General features: G+C 40.4%; 1 protein-coding gene across 1 annotated transcript in view; it reads right to left on the reverse strand.

Annotated features, from left to right (window-relative positions):
* Positions 1–5,283: 5,283 nt before the first annotated feature.
* The window catches only part of PARP15 (poly(ADP-ribose) polymerase family member 15), a 37,500-nt gene continuing 27,622 nt past the window's right edge, over positions 5,284–15,161 (reverse strand). The window contains exons 11-13 of the mRNA XM_045812593.2: positions 11,663–11,796; positions 7,706–7,880; positions 5,284–7,404 (exon numbers count right to left, since the gene is read on the reverse strand). Of these exons, the coding sequence (XP_045668549.2) occupies positions 7,115–7,404; positions 7,706–7,880; positions 11,663–11,796 (599 nt within the window). The 3' untranslated portion in view covers positions 5,284–7,114. The remainder of the gene's footprint in view (positions 7,405–7,705; positions 7,881–11,662; positions 11,797–15,161) is intronic.

A 15,161-nucleotide genomic window follows, 5' to 3' on the forward strand; every position in this document is an offset into this window, starting at 1 on the left:
TCCTAATTGTATCCTTGTTTTCTTTCTTCCCTTTTGTGTGCTTTTACTTTCTGAAATTTTTCAGAAATTATCAACTTCATCTTCTATATTTTTCATTTCTGCTATTACACTTTTTAATTTCAAGGCATCTTGTTTATTTCTTAAATGTTCCTGGGGTGCCTGGGTGGCTTGGTCGGTTAAACATCTGCCTTCAGCTCAGGTCATGATCCCAGAGTCCTGGGATGGAGTCTCATGTCAGGCTCCTTGCTCAGCGGGGAGCCTGCTTCTCCCTCTTCCTGTGGCTCCCCCTGCTTGTGCTCATGCTCTCTCTCTCTCTCTGTCTGTCAAATAAATAAATAAAAATCTTTAAAAAAAAAAAAAAAAGGTGTTCCCTGTGGAGTGCCTGGGTGGCTCAGTTGGTTCAGCATCCAGCTCTTGATTTTGGCTCAGGTCGTGTTCTCAGGGTCATGAGACTGAGCCCCGCATCAGGCTCTGCACTCAGTGAGGAGTCTGCTTGAGATTCTTTCCTTCTGCCCCCTCCTCCCCACCCCCACTCAGGCACACACACACACACACACACACACACACACACTCTCTCTCTCTCTCTCTCAAATAATAAATAAATAAATCTTTTTTAAAAATGTTCCTTGTAACAGAATTTTCTTTCCAATAATAGTTTTTTTTCCCTTTAAGTTTTATATTCTGAGTTAGAGGCTTTCCTTAAATGTCTGATAAACCTTTGTTGTCTATTCTCAGAAGTCTAAAAAGCTACTGGAAGCTATGAGCTAGTGAGTGGGACTTACCAAATTTGGGTTTCACTGTATGCGCTTTGATGGTCTGTCCTGGGGAATCTCTGCTGTCAGTATCTTTAGCGTATAATTTCCTCTTGACACGGACAGGTGCAAAGTAGAAATGTCCAATCTCTTGTCTGGAGAGTAAAAGTCTGGCTGCTGCTGTTTGGGAAGTCAAGTGGGGGAAAGGTGTCTTTGGGAGAGATGTCTTCTCAGGATTTAGTATTTGGTCTGCGTTTGGCCACTGACTCCTGTTTTTTGCTATGGTGCTTAAGACCTCATCTGTGCCTGGTGTCCTGCGTAGAGATCCTCTCTTTTACCATCTGCAGAAAATAGCCTCCAGATTTCCACTGGGATAGATAAGAGGCAGTCATCCTGGGCAAGGAGGGTGGGGAGAGTACCTAGGGACTGAACTGTTTCCTAAATGGATTTCAACCTGTCCTTATTTTAGCACCTGCTCTTCTCAGCTTCACTCAGCTCCAGAGGCTCAGATGTTGCCAGTTCCCGAGCCTTTCAAGGGTAAAGCAGATGGTTCTCAGCTTTCCTCCCACTTTCTAGCTTAAGGTTGAGCTGTCTACAGTCATTAACACAGATCTGCTTTCTAGCTTCTAAAATGCTTTTTGCTATCATCTCCTCTTCTGATCTCCCTGTTAAGAGCTTATGTATCCTTTAAATCCCTTCACTGAGGCTTTCCTAGGGTTTGGGAAGCAAGCAAAATTAGGTGCATATATTCAATCTTAACCTTGAACCCCAATTTTTATTTATTTATTTATTTATTAAAAGTTTTATTTTTTTTAAGTAATCTCTATACCCAATGTGGGGCTTGAACTCACAACCCCGAGATCAAGAGTCACACACTCCACTGACTGAGCCAGCCAGGTGCCCCAAACTCAAACCTCAATTTTTAAAATATTAATGTAATCAAATATATTTACTTTGCCTCTATCGTTTGTACTATTTGTGTCTTGCCTTCCAATTTTTAGGTTAAAACTATAATATATATTTTTCAACGTAATTTTGGTATTATCTTATTTAACCCCGGAAAGTAGCAAGGCAGGCATAATTATCTTAATGTGTTCTAGAGTCTAAAATTCTTTTGGAGGGGGCTCTTCTTTCATTTATACAGAAAATTTTGATTTTTTTTTCCCCCAGATTTGTTCAGTTTATGTTGTTGATTTTGTGTTGGTGAGTACGTTCCTTAACTTGGGTACTTTGATTGGTGTTTTAGCAGACTTAATATGAAAGAAACACCATCCTGCACTATAAACTACAAAGGCCTGCAGAGAAGCGTTTTCGTTCTTTTTAAATTTTTTGCGGAACGTTTGTTCTGGTATCATAAAAATCCTTTCTAGTGTATTCTATCTGACTATGTGGAATGTGAACAAGGTGTTGTGAGGTGAAGGGGATGCCGGGTTTGGGTGTGGAGAAACAGGAGCACATTGGGCACATAAAAGGGAAGGTTTGGATTGAAGAGGTGGGGGCGGATTTTGTGGAAGTCAACATTACTTATGCGGCAGGTCTTAGAGAATTATAATTGTAAGCAAGAAGGGGCTTTGGAGACATAAATTACTACGTTGAAAATGTCCTTTTTAACAAGATAAGGAAAAGAAAGTTAGAGGTTATTTATATCCTGGTGACCACAAAGGTAATATAAACAAAGAGGGAGATGGAGCAAAGGTCTTTTAAAATTAAGTTAGTCACTAAAAAGTCCAGCACAGAGAACGTAGTCAATGGTATTGTAATAGTGTTGTATGGTGACAGCTGGTAGCTACACTCCTGGTGAGCTTAGCCTACGTATAAGTTGTCCAATCACTATGTTGTTCACCCGAAACTAATGTAACATTCTGTGTCAACTACACTTCAATTTAAAAAATTGTTATTCACTCTGTGAGTTTAATTACAAGATTCCCTTCATATGTTCTAAGAGTGGCAGAGAAGTCCAAAGCTTGTGAGAGATAATAAAAAATATCTATTGGTTTCTGCCCCAGGTTCTGGCTCAGAGCTCCTAAAAGCCTTGTCATTTCCAAAGTGATGAGAACACTAGAAGCGTCTTTTGTTCTAAAATTTGGCCTTTGACCCTACTTCCTGACACAGAGTTCCTAAATGTCTTGTAATTTCTTGGGTGTGGCAGTGTCTTTTGTTCTAATGAAGTGACTTTTGCTGGTTTCCTGGATGGGAACCAGTCACGAAAAAGACCAAGTCATGATTATAAGGTTGGAACTTTGAGCTCCATCCCCTATTCTCCAGCAAGGGGAGGGGTCTGGAAATTTAGTTAATGATCATTCATTGCCTACGTGTTGAAGTCTCCACGAAAATCCCAAAGGTGTGAGCTACAGGGAGCTTCCAAGGTGAAGAACAGGTGAAGGTGCTGGGAGAGTGACCTGCTCTAAGAGACCATGGAAGCTCTATGTCCCTTCCTATGCGCCTTGCCCTGTTAACTCTTCATTTGCACGTTCACCTGTACCCTTCATCATATCCTTTCAGAAGAAACAAGTGAATGTAAGCGAGTTCTGAGAGCCATTCTAGCAAATGAACAAACCCAAGGAGGGGGTTGTGGGAACAAGGATTTATAGCCAGTCAGTCAGAAGTACAGGGAACAATCTGGGATTTGCGGTTGGCATCTGTAGTACAGGAGGAGGTGAGACAGTCTTGCGGGGCTGAGCCCTAACCCGTGGGATCTGATGCTATTTCCAGGTAGATAGTGTCAGAATTGAGTGAAACTGTGGGACCCCAGCTAATGTTGCAGCGAATTGCTTAGAGTGGGGGAAAACCGCACACATCTGGTGTCAGAAGTGTTGTGAGTGTGGAAGTAGTGTGAGTAAAGGAGAAACAGACAGCAAGAGTTTTTCCTACACAGCTTGTAAATGGAAAAATTGAATCAGTTAAGCTAAAAAGGCGTGTTTACTATAAGAAACTGTATTTGTTTGAATAAACTATCGAGCAGAAATCAAATTGGTTCATATTAGCTGTAAATGATATCACCAGCATTGTGGTAATTAACCCACTACCTGTAAATGAATTCACAAACCTCGTGTTCAATGAACACATCAGCATATATAGTACACGGCTTTTGTTTCTCTACCATAGATGAGGAAAAAAATTAAAATGTTTCCTCTGATTCATGCAAGCAGAGCGTGTGTCCTCATTCTTCTACAAGGGAGGGGAAGGATTGGAGGGGAAAGAAAGGAATGAGAAGGAGAAAATGCTAGGAGAAGTAAAGAGAGAAGAGGAGAGAAGATATACAGGACAGTAAGCCTGTATACGGACTGCCGGTCAGAACTGCACCTCAGGGTCTCTGGTCTCAGGTCAGTCAGGTACCACCAGCCAGAACTCTGGAAATCCATAGAAAAGAAAGCCGTTTTGTCAGTAATTAGCAAAGTTAAAGACTTCTAATTTGGGTTAACCTGAAACAGTGGGTTATTAGGAGAGAAGTAGAGACCATTCTAATCATGTGGATGGAGAATGCCAAGTCAACTGGGAAGGAGATGGACATCAAAGGTGGAAAGGCATTTAGCTTCAGACTGATGGAAGGTGGAATTTATAATAATTATATAATTATCAATTGGCTGGGGCGCCTGGGTGGCTCAGTCAGTTAAGCCTCCAATCCTGGGATTGAACCCCGCATTGGGCTCCCTGCTTAGCAGGGAGTCTGCTTCTCACTCTCTCACTCCCCCTGCTGGTGCTCTCTCTCTCTCTGTTAAATACATACATACATAAATACATAAATAAATAAATAAATAAATAAATAAATAAATAAATAAATAAATAAAAAATAATTCTCGATTGGCTTCTATTTTGTTCCTCAAGAAACCATTACAGCTTTATTTTTTATTTATTTTTTAAAAGATTTTATTTATTTATTTGACAGAGAGAGACAGACAGGGAGAGAGGCAACACAAGCAGAGGGAGTGGGAGAGGAAGAAGCAGGCCCCCAGCGGAGGAGCCTGGTATGGGGCTCGATCCCAGAACCCTGGGATAACACCCTGAGCCAAAGGCAGACGCTTAACGACTGAGCCACCCCGGTGCCCCACCCTCACAACTTTAATAACATGGATGTATTATACTCAAGACTTCCTTGTCTTCTAGTGAAGTAGGAGTACAGCAAAATATACTGGGGACTCCTTGAGTAACAACACTGGAGGAGACAGAAGACAGCAGTTTACATTGCAAGTAAAAGCCTACCTAACCTAAGTAAAAAGGGTCCATGTTCCAACCTGGCTCACTAGAAATCTACACTGGAGTTGGGAGCCAAGGCCCATGTACTAACAGAGCATTACTTAACCTTGCTTTGCTCTCTAGGACTATGTTTCCCTCAAGAAGTTCAGGACACAGTGTCTCACTGAAGGTGGATTATGCTCTTTGCATCTCATAATCCAGCCATACATTTATCTAGAAATATACGGCACCCTACTTTGACATGACATTTATGTAGAAACATACAACAAAATACTATGCAACCATCAAAATGATAGGTAAGATATTTAATGACATGGAGGAAATGATACAGATATCTTGCAAAAGGAAATTGGATTATTAAACTATAAGGAAAGATGATGACATTTTAAAAAACTTTATAATTATATATACATAAAAGGAAAATATACAGTGGAGTAACTTGGCCATTAAGATGATGTTTACAGAAAAAATTAATAACATGAGGGTAACACTTATAATGTTAAATGAAAAAAGGTAAATACAATATTGTGTAATTAGTAATTGAATAAAGTGTGGCTTTGACTGTGTTGAAGATGGACGTAGAAGAAAGGGGAAGGGAGGACAGAAGAACGTTGGCAGTGGTTTCCTCTGAATGCTGTAATTATGAGTGATGCAGTATGAAGTTTGTTCCTCAAGAAACCATTACAGCTTTAAACTTCCTTACTCCTTTTAATGTGCATGCGCTTATTTATGGTTATATAAACACTTCTTAAATGTCTTCAACACTTGATAAGTGATGCTTCAGGATAAGCTGCTAAGTATTTCAAGAATTTACCTAACTCTAGTATAATAGAGGGAAGAGATGAATCTGAAGGGCCACCATCCGTAAAAGGCCTGAGATACGCTCTGTGTCCTCCAGAAGGGGGGGCAGTGATCAGCAGGCAACAGACACAGAAGAACAGAGAGGAATCTCAGTGTAAACAAGAGTTTTCCAATAGTCAGAGTTGTCTCAAGATGGAATAAGTTATCCTTAAGATGTAGAGTGTGGTCAAGCAGAGGCTTGAGGGCTTTTTGCCCCAGGAGTGGGGGAGGGGAGTGGAGAAAGATGAGGGGACAGTGGACCCCTAGAGTCCCTTTCACTGCTAACATTTTATCAGTGTATCGGTCATTCACACATTTATACGGCCTCTAAGATGGTCCCAGTGATCACTGTCAACTGGTGTCCAGGCCCTTGTGTAATTCCCGCTTACACTGAATGAGCTGATCTATGGAACCAACAGGATACTGTGGAAAAGATGGAGTAGGACTTCAGGGGCTAGGTCATAGAAGACATCATGGTTTCTGCCTTTCTCTTTCCCAGACTGCTGACTGTGGAGTACCATGTCATGAGCAATGCAAGCAGCCTAGAGAGGACCTTGGGGAGAAAAACTGAGGACTCCTGCCAACCAGCAACAACTTTCTAACTATTTGAGTGATTTACCTTGGAAGCAGATCTTCAGCCCCAGTCAAGCCTTCAGAAAACTGCATCCCCTGCCGACATCTTGACTTAACTTCAGGAGAGACCCTGAGACAGAACGACCCGGCTAAGCCATGCCTGAATCCCTTACCCACAAAGCCACTAAATTTTGTAGTAATTTGTTGTGTAGCATTAGACAGTGGTACGACACGTTTTTCCCTGATTTAGTCCACAACAGATTTGATTCAGTCATTCTAGCTGAGTTCTGGCTACCAAGTATTCCTTCAGGAGGCAAAATTCCCAGCTGTTACTGAGCACGTTAGCTGCCTGTTTATTTAATAGTACAGCTGAGCCCAACGCAGTTTGATGTCTTAACATGTTCTGTAAGAACAATGACATCTTGGTTTTAATGTGATTCATCTTATTTCTTCTCTGCTAGACAAAAGTAATGTGCTCTTTGTTCTCCCACAGATTTGGTGTCTGTAAATAGCTGTAGCTCTAAACATGTCATCCACATTTCTTAGCTTCCACCCATCAGTATGCTCAGAAAAGAGCTAGGCTACAAATTGCAATAGAGCATTTTTAAAAGGCTGTTTTCAGCATTTTAGCACCTAACAGAGAGGTTTTTATCTACATAAACAAGCCAAAGGCAAAGACAAAAACTCTATAAATTTGTTCTTATAAATAGATGACTAAATCATCTCTTTGAGGTTAAAAAAAGACAACCTATTTTTTAACACCTAAAAGTTATAAGATAATCTGGGTAAGCTTGATTATCAGAGAATACCACAAATAGTTTTGGGTGTTGTGTATCATCTGTGACAGAGTCAAACAGATCTGTGGGGTCATGAGGGTTCTTCGATGGAGGGGTGACTAATCTTGAACGTCCACGCGTGTAGACTCCTGTAAGTACTCGTACAACATAAATATGCTTTCTCCCATTGCTGTCTGGTATGGAGTATGCATCATTAGCTGAATAGCTGGCATTAACAGCAAAATAGGTTCCTCTTCCATAGGTTGCACCTGTAAAGAGAAAGACAAAAGCCTTCCTAAGAACATAAAATTATCACAGTATGTAGAACCATGCCCAAACAAAATTTTTAATGCCATTCTTGCCCACCAAAGCCAATTTTCACCATTTCTAAAGTTCACTCCGTCTGTCCTCAGAAGGTTGCCAGCCTCCTTTTCAGTGGAACACAAAGAGCTCTATCCTGATCATGACAAGATGGCTGCCATCTATGGTTCTGCACTGCTTGGTGTGAATAGTCAACAATAGAGCTATCATTCACCTCATTCTGGTCAGCCAGATTACTTGCTTCCTTACCATTCTTCCCAGCATAACTGCGATTAAAGCCATGCTGATTGACATAGGGCACTGAGTCTGCATCTGTCCCATGGAACAGGACTCTCTCATTATCTGTATGGCCATTCTTCATGTCCATGTGCTTTTTCTTTATCTGGTAGCTCTGCCAGAGGCATATATTCTGTATCCTCTCAATCTGCACATGACAAAAAGCAAAGCATTTTGAAAATGACTTTAGAGCTCAGTATATTGTGTCTGTTGTGGATTTTAAAACAGCAATTTAGAGAAGAAGGAGGACTGGAGGAGAGGAAGAAGGAAAAGGAAAAGAAAATGCAAATAAAAAGCCAATTCAGAGAGTAGGTAGTTTTCTGCCTTTATTTTTTTTTTTAATACTTTATTCTTTTATTTGCCAGAGAGAGAGAGAGAGAGAAAGCACAAGTGGGGGAAGTGGCAGGCAGAGAGAGAAACAGACTCCCTATTGAGCAAGGAGCCCAAAGCAGGACTTGATTCCAGGACCCTGAGATCAAGACCTGAGCTAAAGGCAGACGCTTAACCAACTGAGCCACCCAGGTGTCCCTGCTTTCTGCCTTTAGAAAAAGCCTAGGTTAAGAGTATCTATACTTTGTAATAGTGCTTATTATAACCTATTTTATATAACAAATTATAATTTCTATAAAAACGTTTACCTATATATATTTTCTGGTATTCCTGGAGATTCACTTGTATTCAAATTCTTATTCAAGGGGCACCTGGGTGGCTCAGTTGGTTAAATGTCTAACTCTTGATTTCAGCATAAGTCATGATCTCAGGGTTGTGATATAGAGCCCCACATCAGGCTCCACACTGGGCTCAGAGCCTGCTTAAGATTCTTTCTCTCTCCTTCTCCCTCTGCTCCTCCCCATCTTCTCTCTCTCTCTCTCCCCCCTCTCTAAATAAATAAATAAATAAATAAATAAATAAATAAATAAATAAATAAGGGGTGCCTGGGTGGCTCAGTCAGTTAAGCATCTGATGCCTTTTTTTTTTTTAAGACTTATTTATTTATTTTAGAGAGAGAGAGACACAGAGAGCACAAGCAAGAGGGGCAGAGGGAGAGGGAGAAAGAATCTCAAGCAGACTCCATGCTAAACATGGAGCCAGAGGCAGGGCTCAATCTCAGGACCATGGGACCCAGCCTAAGCCAAAACCAAGAGTCAGATAGCCACTGACTCTTGATCTCAGGTCAGGTCTTGATCTCACCGTTGTGAGTTCAAGCCCAGTGTTGGGCTCTGTGCATGGAGCCCACTTAAATAATAATAATAATAATAATATAAATAAATTTAAAAAATAAAAACAAATTCTTACTCAAAAAATTGTAATCATTCAGTAATTATTTCCTTAAGTCCTTCTGATCTCTAAACCCATTTAGTTGGCTTCTCCCAATAACAGTTCTCCTGCATTGCTCTAATTATGGTCACAAATCACCTCATAACTGCCTAATCTAATGACTATTTCTTTCTAGATCCTCAATAGCGTTTCAAACCATGTCCTCCCTTAACTTTTTTTCAAAATATCATTCTCTACTGGTTCTCCTTCCTTCTAGAAAATGAATTTAACATACATTCAGTAATCATCTATTGAACATCTACTGTGCGTCAAGCACTGTGTTGAATCTCTGCCCTCAAAGAACTTTCAGTCTAGTGGGGGAGAAAGACAAGTAAAAAAATATCTACCTCTCAAAGTGATAAGGGATCAACTAGGAGAACACACACGGAGTATGAAAGCATAAGAAAAGGATCCAGATAATCTAAGTCTAGGGAGAGAGGAAGAAGTCTGAAAGGATGATGTCCTAGAAACAAAACAAGACAGTTCAAGAATTGTGTGCACCCCCATGTTCACTGCAGCATTATTCACAATAGCCAAGATATGGAAGCAACCGAAGTGTCCTTTGAGAGATGAATGGGTAATGAAGATGTCATACACACACACACACACACACACACACACACACACACACACACAAAAATACTATCCAGATATTAAAAACCATAAAAACCATAAAATCTTACCATGGACCTTGAGGGCATTAAGCTAAGTGAAATATGTCACACAGAGAAAGACAAATACCATATGGTTTCACTTATATCTGGGATCAAAAACAAACAAACAAAACCCACAAAAATAAACCCAAGATCATAGATAGAGAAAACAGATTGATAGTTGCCAGAGATAGATAGGGCTGCGGGGTAGACAACATGAGAGGGGGGCTGAAAGGTACACATTTCCAATTATAAAAGAAATAGGTCATGGGGATGTAATATACAGGATGGTGACTGTGTTAATAATACTGAATTACATATTTGAAAGTTGCTAAGAGAGTAGATCTGAAAAGTCCTCATCACACGAAAAAAAATTTTTGTAACTATGAATGATGATGTGTGTTAACTAGATTTACTGTGGTGATCAATTTGCAATATATACAAATATCAAATCATGTTACATACCTGAAACTAACATATGTCAATTATATCTCAATTTCAGTAAATAATTAAAAACAAATACATAAATAAGAAGAATGGAGTGGTTACCTACAGCAGATGTTGAAGAGAAGCCGAGTAATAAAAGCAAGAGGGAAAGTTGTTTTGAGAGAGATGAAGACCTCAAGCAGAGTGCTGAAACTTGCAATGGGGAACGCATGAGGGAGCTGACTGCAGGAAGCAATAAAGGATTCCAGGAACCTAGAGAGTTTGGCAGAGGTTGGGAACCAGAAATTAATAATCATTTTATCTAGGGGCTGTGGGAGAGAAAGTATATTATGGAATTAATCCAAAATTGAGGTGTTTCAAAATGGGTATGATAGAAGGATAAGAGCCAAGGAAGTTGCAGATATTTGGTAAACACAATTGAACAAGGTTCTTATACTCTCAAAAGCTTTTAATATCAATGAAGCATCTCCTCCTTTAAATTCTGTCCTTTCTGCAGGAGTCTCTCTCTTTTGATTCACCTTCTTTCTCAGGAAGTAAGTTCATTCAGTAAGTATTGTGTCCTATGATATGCTAGGCACCAGGCTAGGTAGTGGGAATGCAACTCCTACTTTAAGAAGCCAACTGTCTATTGGGGGAGTCAGGCATGTGAAAGCTTATGAAAGCACAATTTTTTAAGTGCTATAATGTGGTTGAGTACAGTTTTATGGAAGTAGCAGCTAGATTTTGAAATGACTAGGATGTCACACCCTGCGCTGATATACATGGTATGATAATGACCTTCTAATAAACTCCTGTACTTTACTGGCCAAAATTTTTATGCAGCATGGTGGACTCCCAGAAAATCCATTCCACTTCATCCCCATTGTACAGCAACTGCTGCTTTGGGTGGAGTTGGACTCACTTATAGTTCTCAAGTGGAGCCTAATTGGGTTTAACCAATCAGGGCAATCTCATGATGGGATCATACAACGATGGCATTGGATAGCCCAGGTCCAAGCCGATCAGCAAATAGCACTCTCCTGACATAGACTGGTTGGAGTGGTCCACTCAACACAAAGCCTTGGACTCTTATCCAGTGGTTGTGTCCCTTTCATGGGATGTGAACGGAGGAAGCAGAAACCCCCTGATTGCCACCTGCAGCTATTCTACAATTATGAAAGGAGTCCAGCCTTCAGATGACCCTGTGGATGGCAAAGCCAGAGAAACTGGATCCAACTGTTCCAAAGACCATCCTATTTCTGGACTTTCCATTCATTTCTAATACATTTCTTCTTGTTTAATCAGTTTGAATGGGTTTGTTTGTAAATTGTAAGTGAAAGTATCCAAACATATATATGTCAATTTTGGGAATCTCCTTCATAACTGCTAATGAATGAACCATGAGATTTGAAGTCTATGGAACTTGAGTAAGTCTAATTAAAATAAATATAGTAAGGTATAATGGAAGGAGGAGTGTTAAAAAAAAAGATGTTCTTTGATAGTTAAAAGAAATAACTTTTTAACACAATATTACCTTCTTTATTTTGTAGGAAGGACAAGTCTCAGAGAACTTGTCCTTTACGGTGTTATATTCTGACTGTCCAGGGTGTAGCTCGATCACACAGGACAGCTGCTGATTCATGTCAGTCCAGTGTTCAGGAAGATTATCTGAAAAGTCAGCATTTGGTGAAAGCACAATATCCATTTCCAGGGATCTCTGAAAATCAGGGCACTTCCTATGCTCTTATTTCACATTCATCTAATCCTGGTCTTTGAGAAAAAAAACCCAAAAACCAAAAAGCTACACATTTCACAGTTGCTTCTTTTATCAACCTCAGTTTGGTAAACACAGATGAAATGAATGGTTCTGACGCTAATATGACATATATTAATTAATGGCCTAGCTAAAATATTTAGGTATACTTCAGTTCACTATAGCTTGAAATTATAATTCCCTCAGAAAGCTCTATGGGATTAATTCCATAAGGAATTGATGTGTAGGGTTCCTGGGTGGCTCCGTTGGTTGAGTGTCCAACTCTTGATTTCAATTCAGGTCTCAATCTCAGGGCCATGAGCTCAAGCCCCACATTGGGTGCCACAGGGGCATGGAGCCTACTTAAAAAGAAAAAAAAGAAAAAGAAACTGATGTGTAAACATGAAAGCCAATTTATCAATATTTTCATGTTTATCAGTTTCATTTAGTGTGGTTATTATTTTTCTTTTGAAATGTGATTACCTTGCTAAGGATATTTAAAGCACATTGTTCTGTACCCTATCTTCTACTTCCTAAGTAGAGAAAGCACCATATAAAGAAAACAGCGGAAATACTAAGTGAACACTCTTGTATAAGGGGGTGATATTCAAAATTTTCCTTTGCTTTCCAATGGCTTCCAGAACCTTCTAACATTGAAGCTACATACCAAGTTGCTGAGATGGCATGACTAGTAGAAATATGGACAGAATGTATTAGAGAAGGAAATGCCAGAAAATGGCACAACACCACAGGTAAAGGCCAAAGGATTTCTCCTTACAAACAAAGCCAGAATTTACTTATTTTTCCTGCAAGATATACAGGCCTGGGAGAGCGATCTGGCACTCTCTTCCTGTTTCGCAAGTCCATCCAGGGAATGAAGTTCTGTTCACAACCAAAAGCATCAAACCCTAATCTGGAAGCTCTCTTCAAATTCCACTTTTAAAGAGCTTTTCTGGAGAGGTTTCCCACAGCAGGATGTGTAGTCTGTGCAAATTAAATTCTTTCCCTTCTCCTACTGTCTACTCCCTCCAGAGCTTTTGGCCTCATCATGTCAAATCCTAGGTCTTAGAGACTTCTCAAACCTGCTGCTTTCTTTTCTCTGAACACAGAGGCAAGACTGAGAAGGAAGTAAAGTTCTTCCATGGGCTCTCTCTTCCTTTCATGTCATGAGCTTGCAGAGCAGAAAATACCAGGGCCTGGCATCGGAAGACCTGATCAGCCTCAACCTGTGAGCAGCCATGAGGCGTGGAACAAGTAATACCACTTCTGAGTGATTTTTTCGTTTTCTCTTTTGTAAAATGGAACTGATAAAATCTGCTCTATTTATCACCTCATGGGATTGTTTCAAGTTTAAAATGTAATAAACGGTGTAAAAGCACTTTTAGGGAATCCTTTATAAACATAGTTATTATTCTTAAAAAACAATTAAATTTGATCTTTTCTACATCCCAGAGGTATTTGTATTTAGAGGAGTGAGGGGCGCCTGGGTGGCTCAGTGAGTTGGGTGCCCACTCTTGATTTGGGCTCAGGTCATGATTTTGGGGTCATGGGATCAGGCCCGTGGCAGGCTCTGTGGACAGTCTGCTTGAGATTCTCTCTCTCTCCCTTTGCCCTTCCCCCCTCCTCGCTTGTGCTCTCTTTCTCCTCCCCGCCCTCTTTCTCTCTAAAATAGAATGAAAAATCTTTTTTTTAAAAGATTTTATTTATTTATTTGACAGAGAGAGACACACAGTCAGTGAGAGAGGGAACACAAGCACTCACAAGTTAAGGAGTGGGAGAGGAAGAAGCAGGATCCCAGCAGAGCAGGGAGCCTGATGCGGGGCTCGATCCCAGGACCCTGGGATCAGGCCCTGGGCCAAAGGCAGATGCTTCATGACTGAGCCACCCAGGCGCCCCTAAAATGAAAAATCTTTAAAAAAAACAAAGAGGGAATAAAGTTTAAAGACAAGGGCATTTTCTTGAGAGGAACAACTTAAATCACACCCTAAACCACGCCAAACTGTGCTACTTATTCTGCCTGTGGACGAAAGTGTCCCTGGGTGGACAATTTAGAGATGGGAAAACTGAGTCCCAGGAAGGCTGAGTATTCACACATCCAACGTTACATGGAAGGCCACCATCCAAGGAAGGAAAAGAATTGTGTTCTAGTGACTCTCCGCCCAGTGCTTCATGGGAGGTAACATGATGGCTACTTTTTTTTCAAGTGTTTACCACGTATCACGCACTTTCCTGAGTGCTTTTCCTATAAATCTGTTTTAAAAGATAAAGCTTACTCTACTTTCCCATTTCTGATGTTTGGGATAAACGCACCTATGGCTCTCCTTGTGTGCTGTGCCTCAGTTTCCTCTCCACAGGTAGGGGTGGGGCGATGTACCAAGCCTCCCAGCTCTGCCTTCAGCTTCTCTCCCTCCACCTTCATAGTCTTTGTGGATATTCGGATCTACACTCAATGACTTCAACCCCTACCTACTTACACGACTCCCAGATCTGCGTCTCTAGGGTCGGATGTTAAATTCATGCTCTGTAGAATGCTCTGAATCAATGAATACTTAAACATGCTTTGGAAAAGCAATTGTATCATCTGTTCAAATGAAACTCCAAGTTGTCCTCTGTAAGTTCTCTTTTAAAGGAGTCCGCATGACAAAAAAAAAAAAAAAGTCCACATGATAAAGTCTTTCTAAAATCCAAGTTTAACTCTGCCAACAACCTTCCTTTTGTCTGACATTTCACCTTCATCATTCCTTTGACCTAACAACAAAGATTATGTAAGGCAGTTTTGTTGTTGTTTGTTTTTGCCCCAAGTGCCATTGGGTCACTGGTCTGCTTGTTTTAGTTATTTTGTTTGCTTGTCTCTTATCTTTTTTTTTTTTTTTTTAAGAGAGAGAAATGAGCAGGGGGGAGCAGGGGAGAGGAAGAGAGAGAATCTTAAGCAGGCTCCATGCCCAGTGCAGAGCCCAACCTGGGGCTCCATCTCATGACCCTGAGATCATGACCTAAGACAAAATCAAGAGCCAGAATCTTAACTGACTGAGCCACCCTCACACCCCTTCCTATTTTTCAGATTTCATAGTCATTTTAAATTCTTGGTGTAAGCAGGGAGTGGATGAACCAGTTTAAGGTGGATGAACCAGTTAATTTGTACTTAAATACAAGTTTTCTTCTACAAGGACCAAAGGGGGAAATGTTAATTTATATAACCCTAGATACTCTGGTAGGTATGTATTATTTTTAACTGTCCAGCAGCTTTTCTCCTTCTTCTGGTAAAAGCATCCTGAATTTC

This window comes from Ursus americanus, chromosome 4 (genome assembly GCF_024610735.1).
Source record: "Ursus americanus isolate L20-20 chromosome 4, mUrsAme1.1.p, whole genome shotgun sequence".
In the NCBI taxonomy this organism is placed as follows: domain Eukaryota; kingdom Metazoa; phylum Chordata; class Mammalia; order Carnivora; family Ursidae; genus Ursus; species Ursus americanus.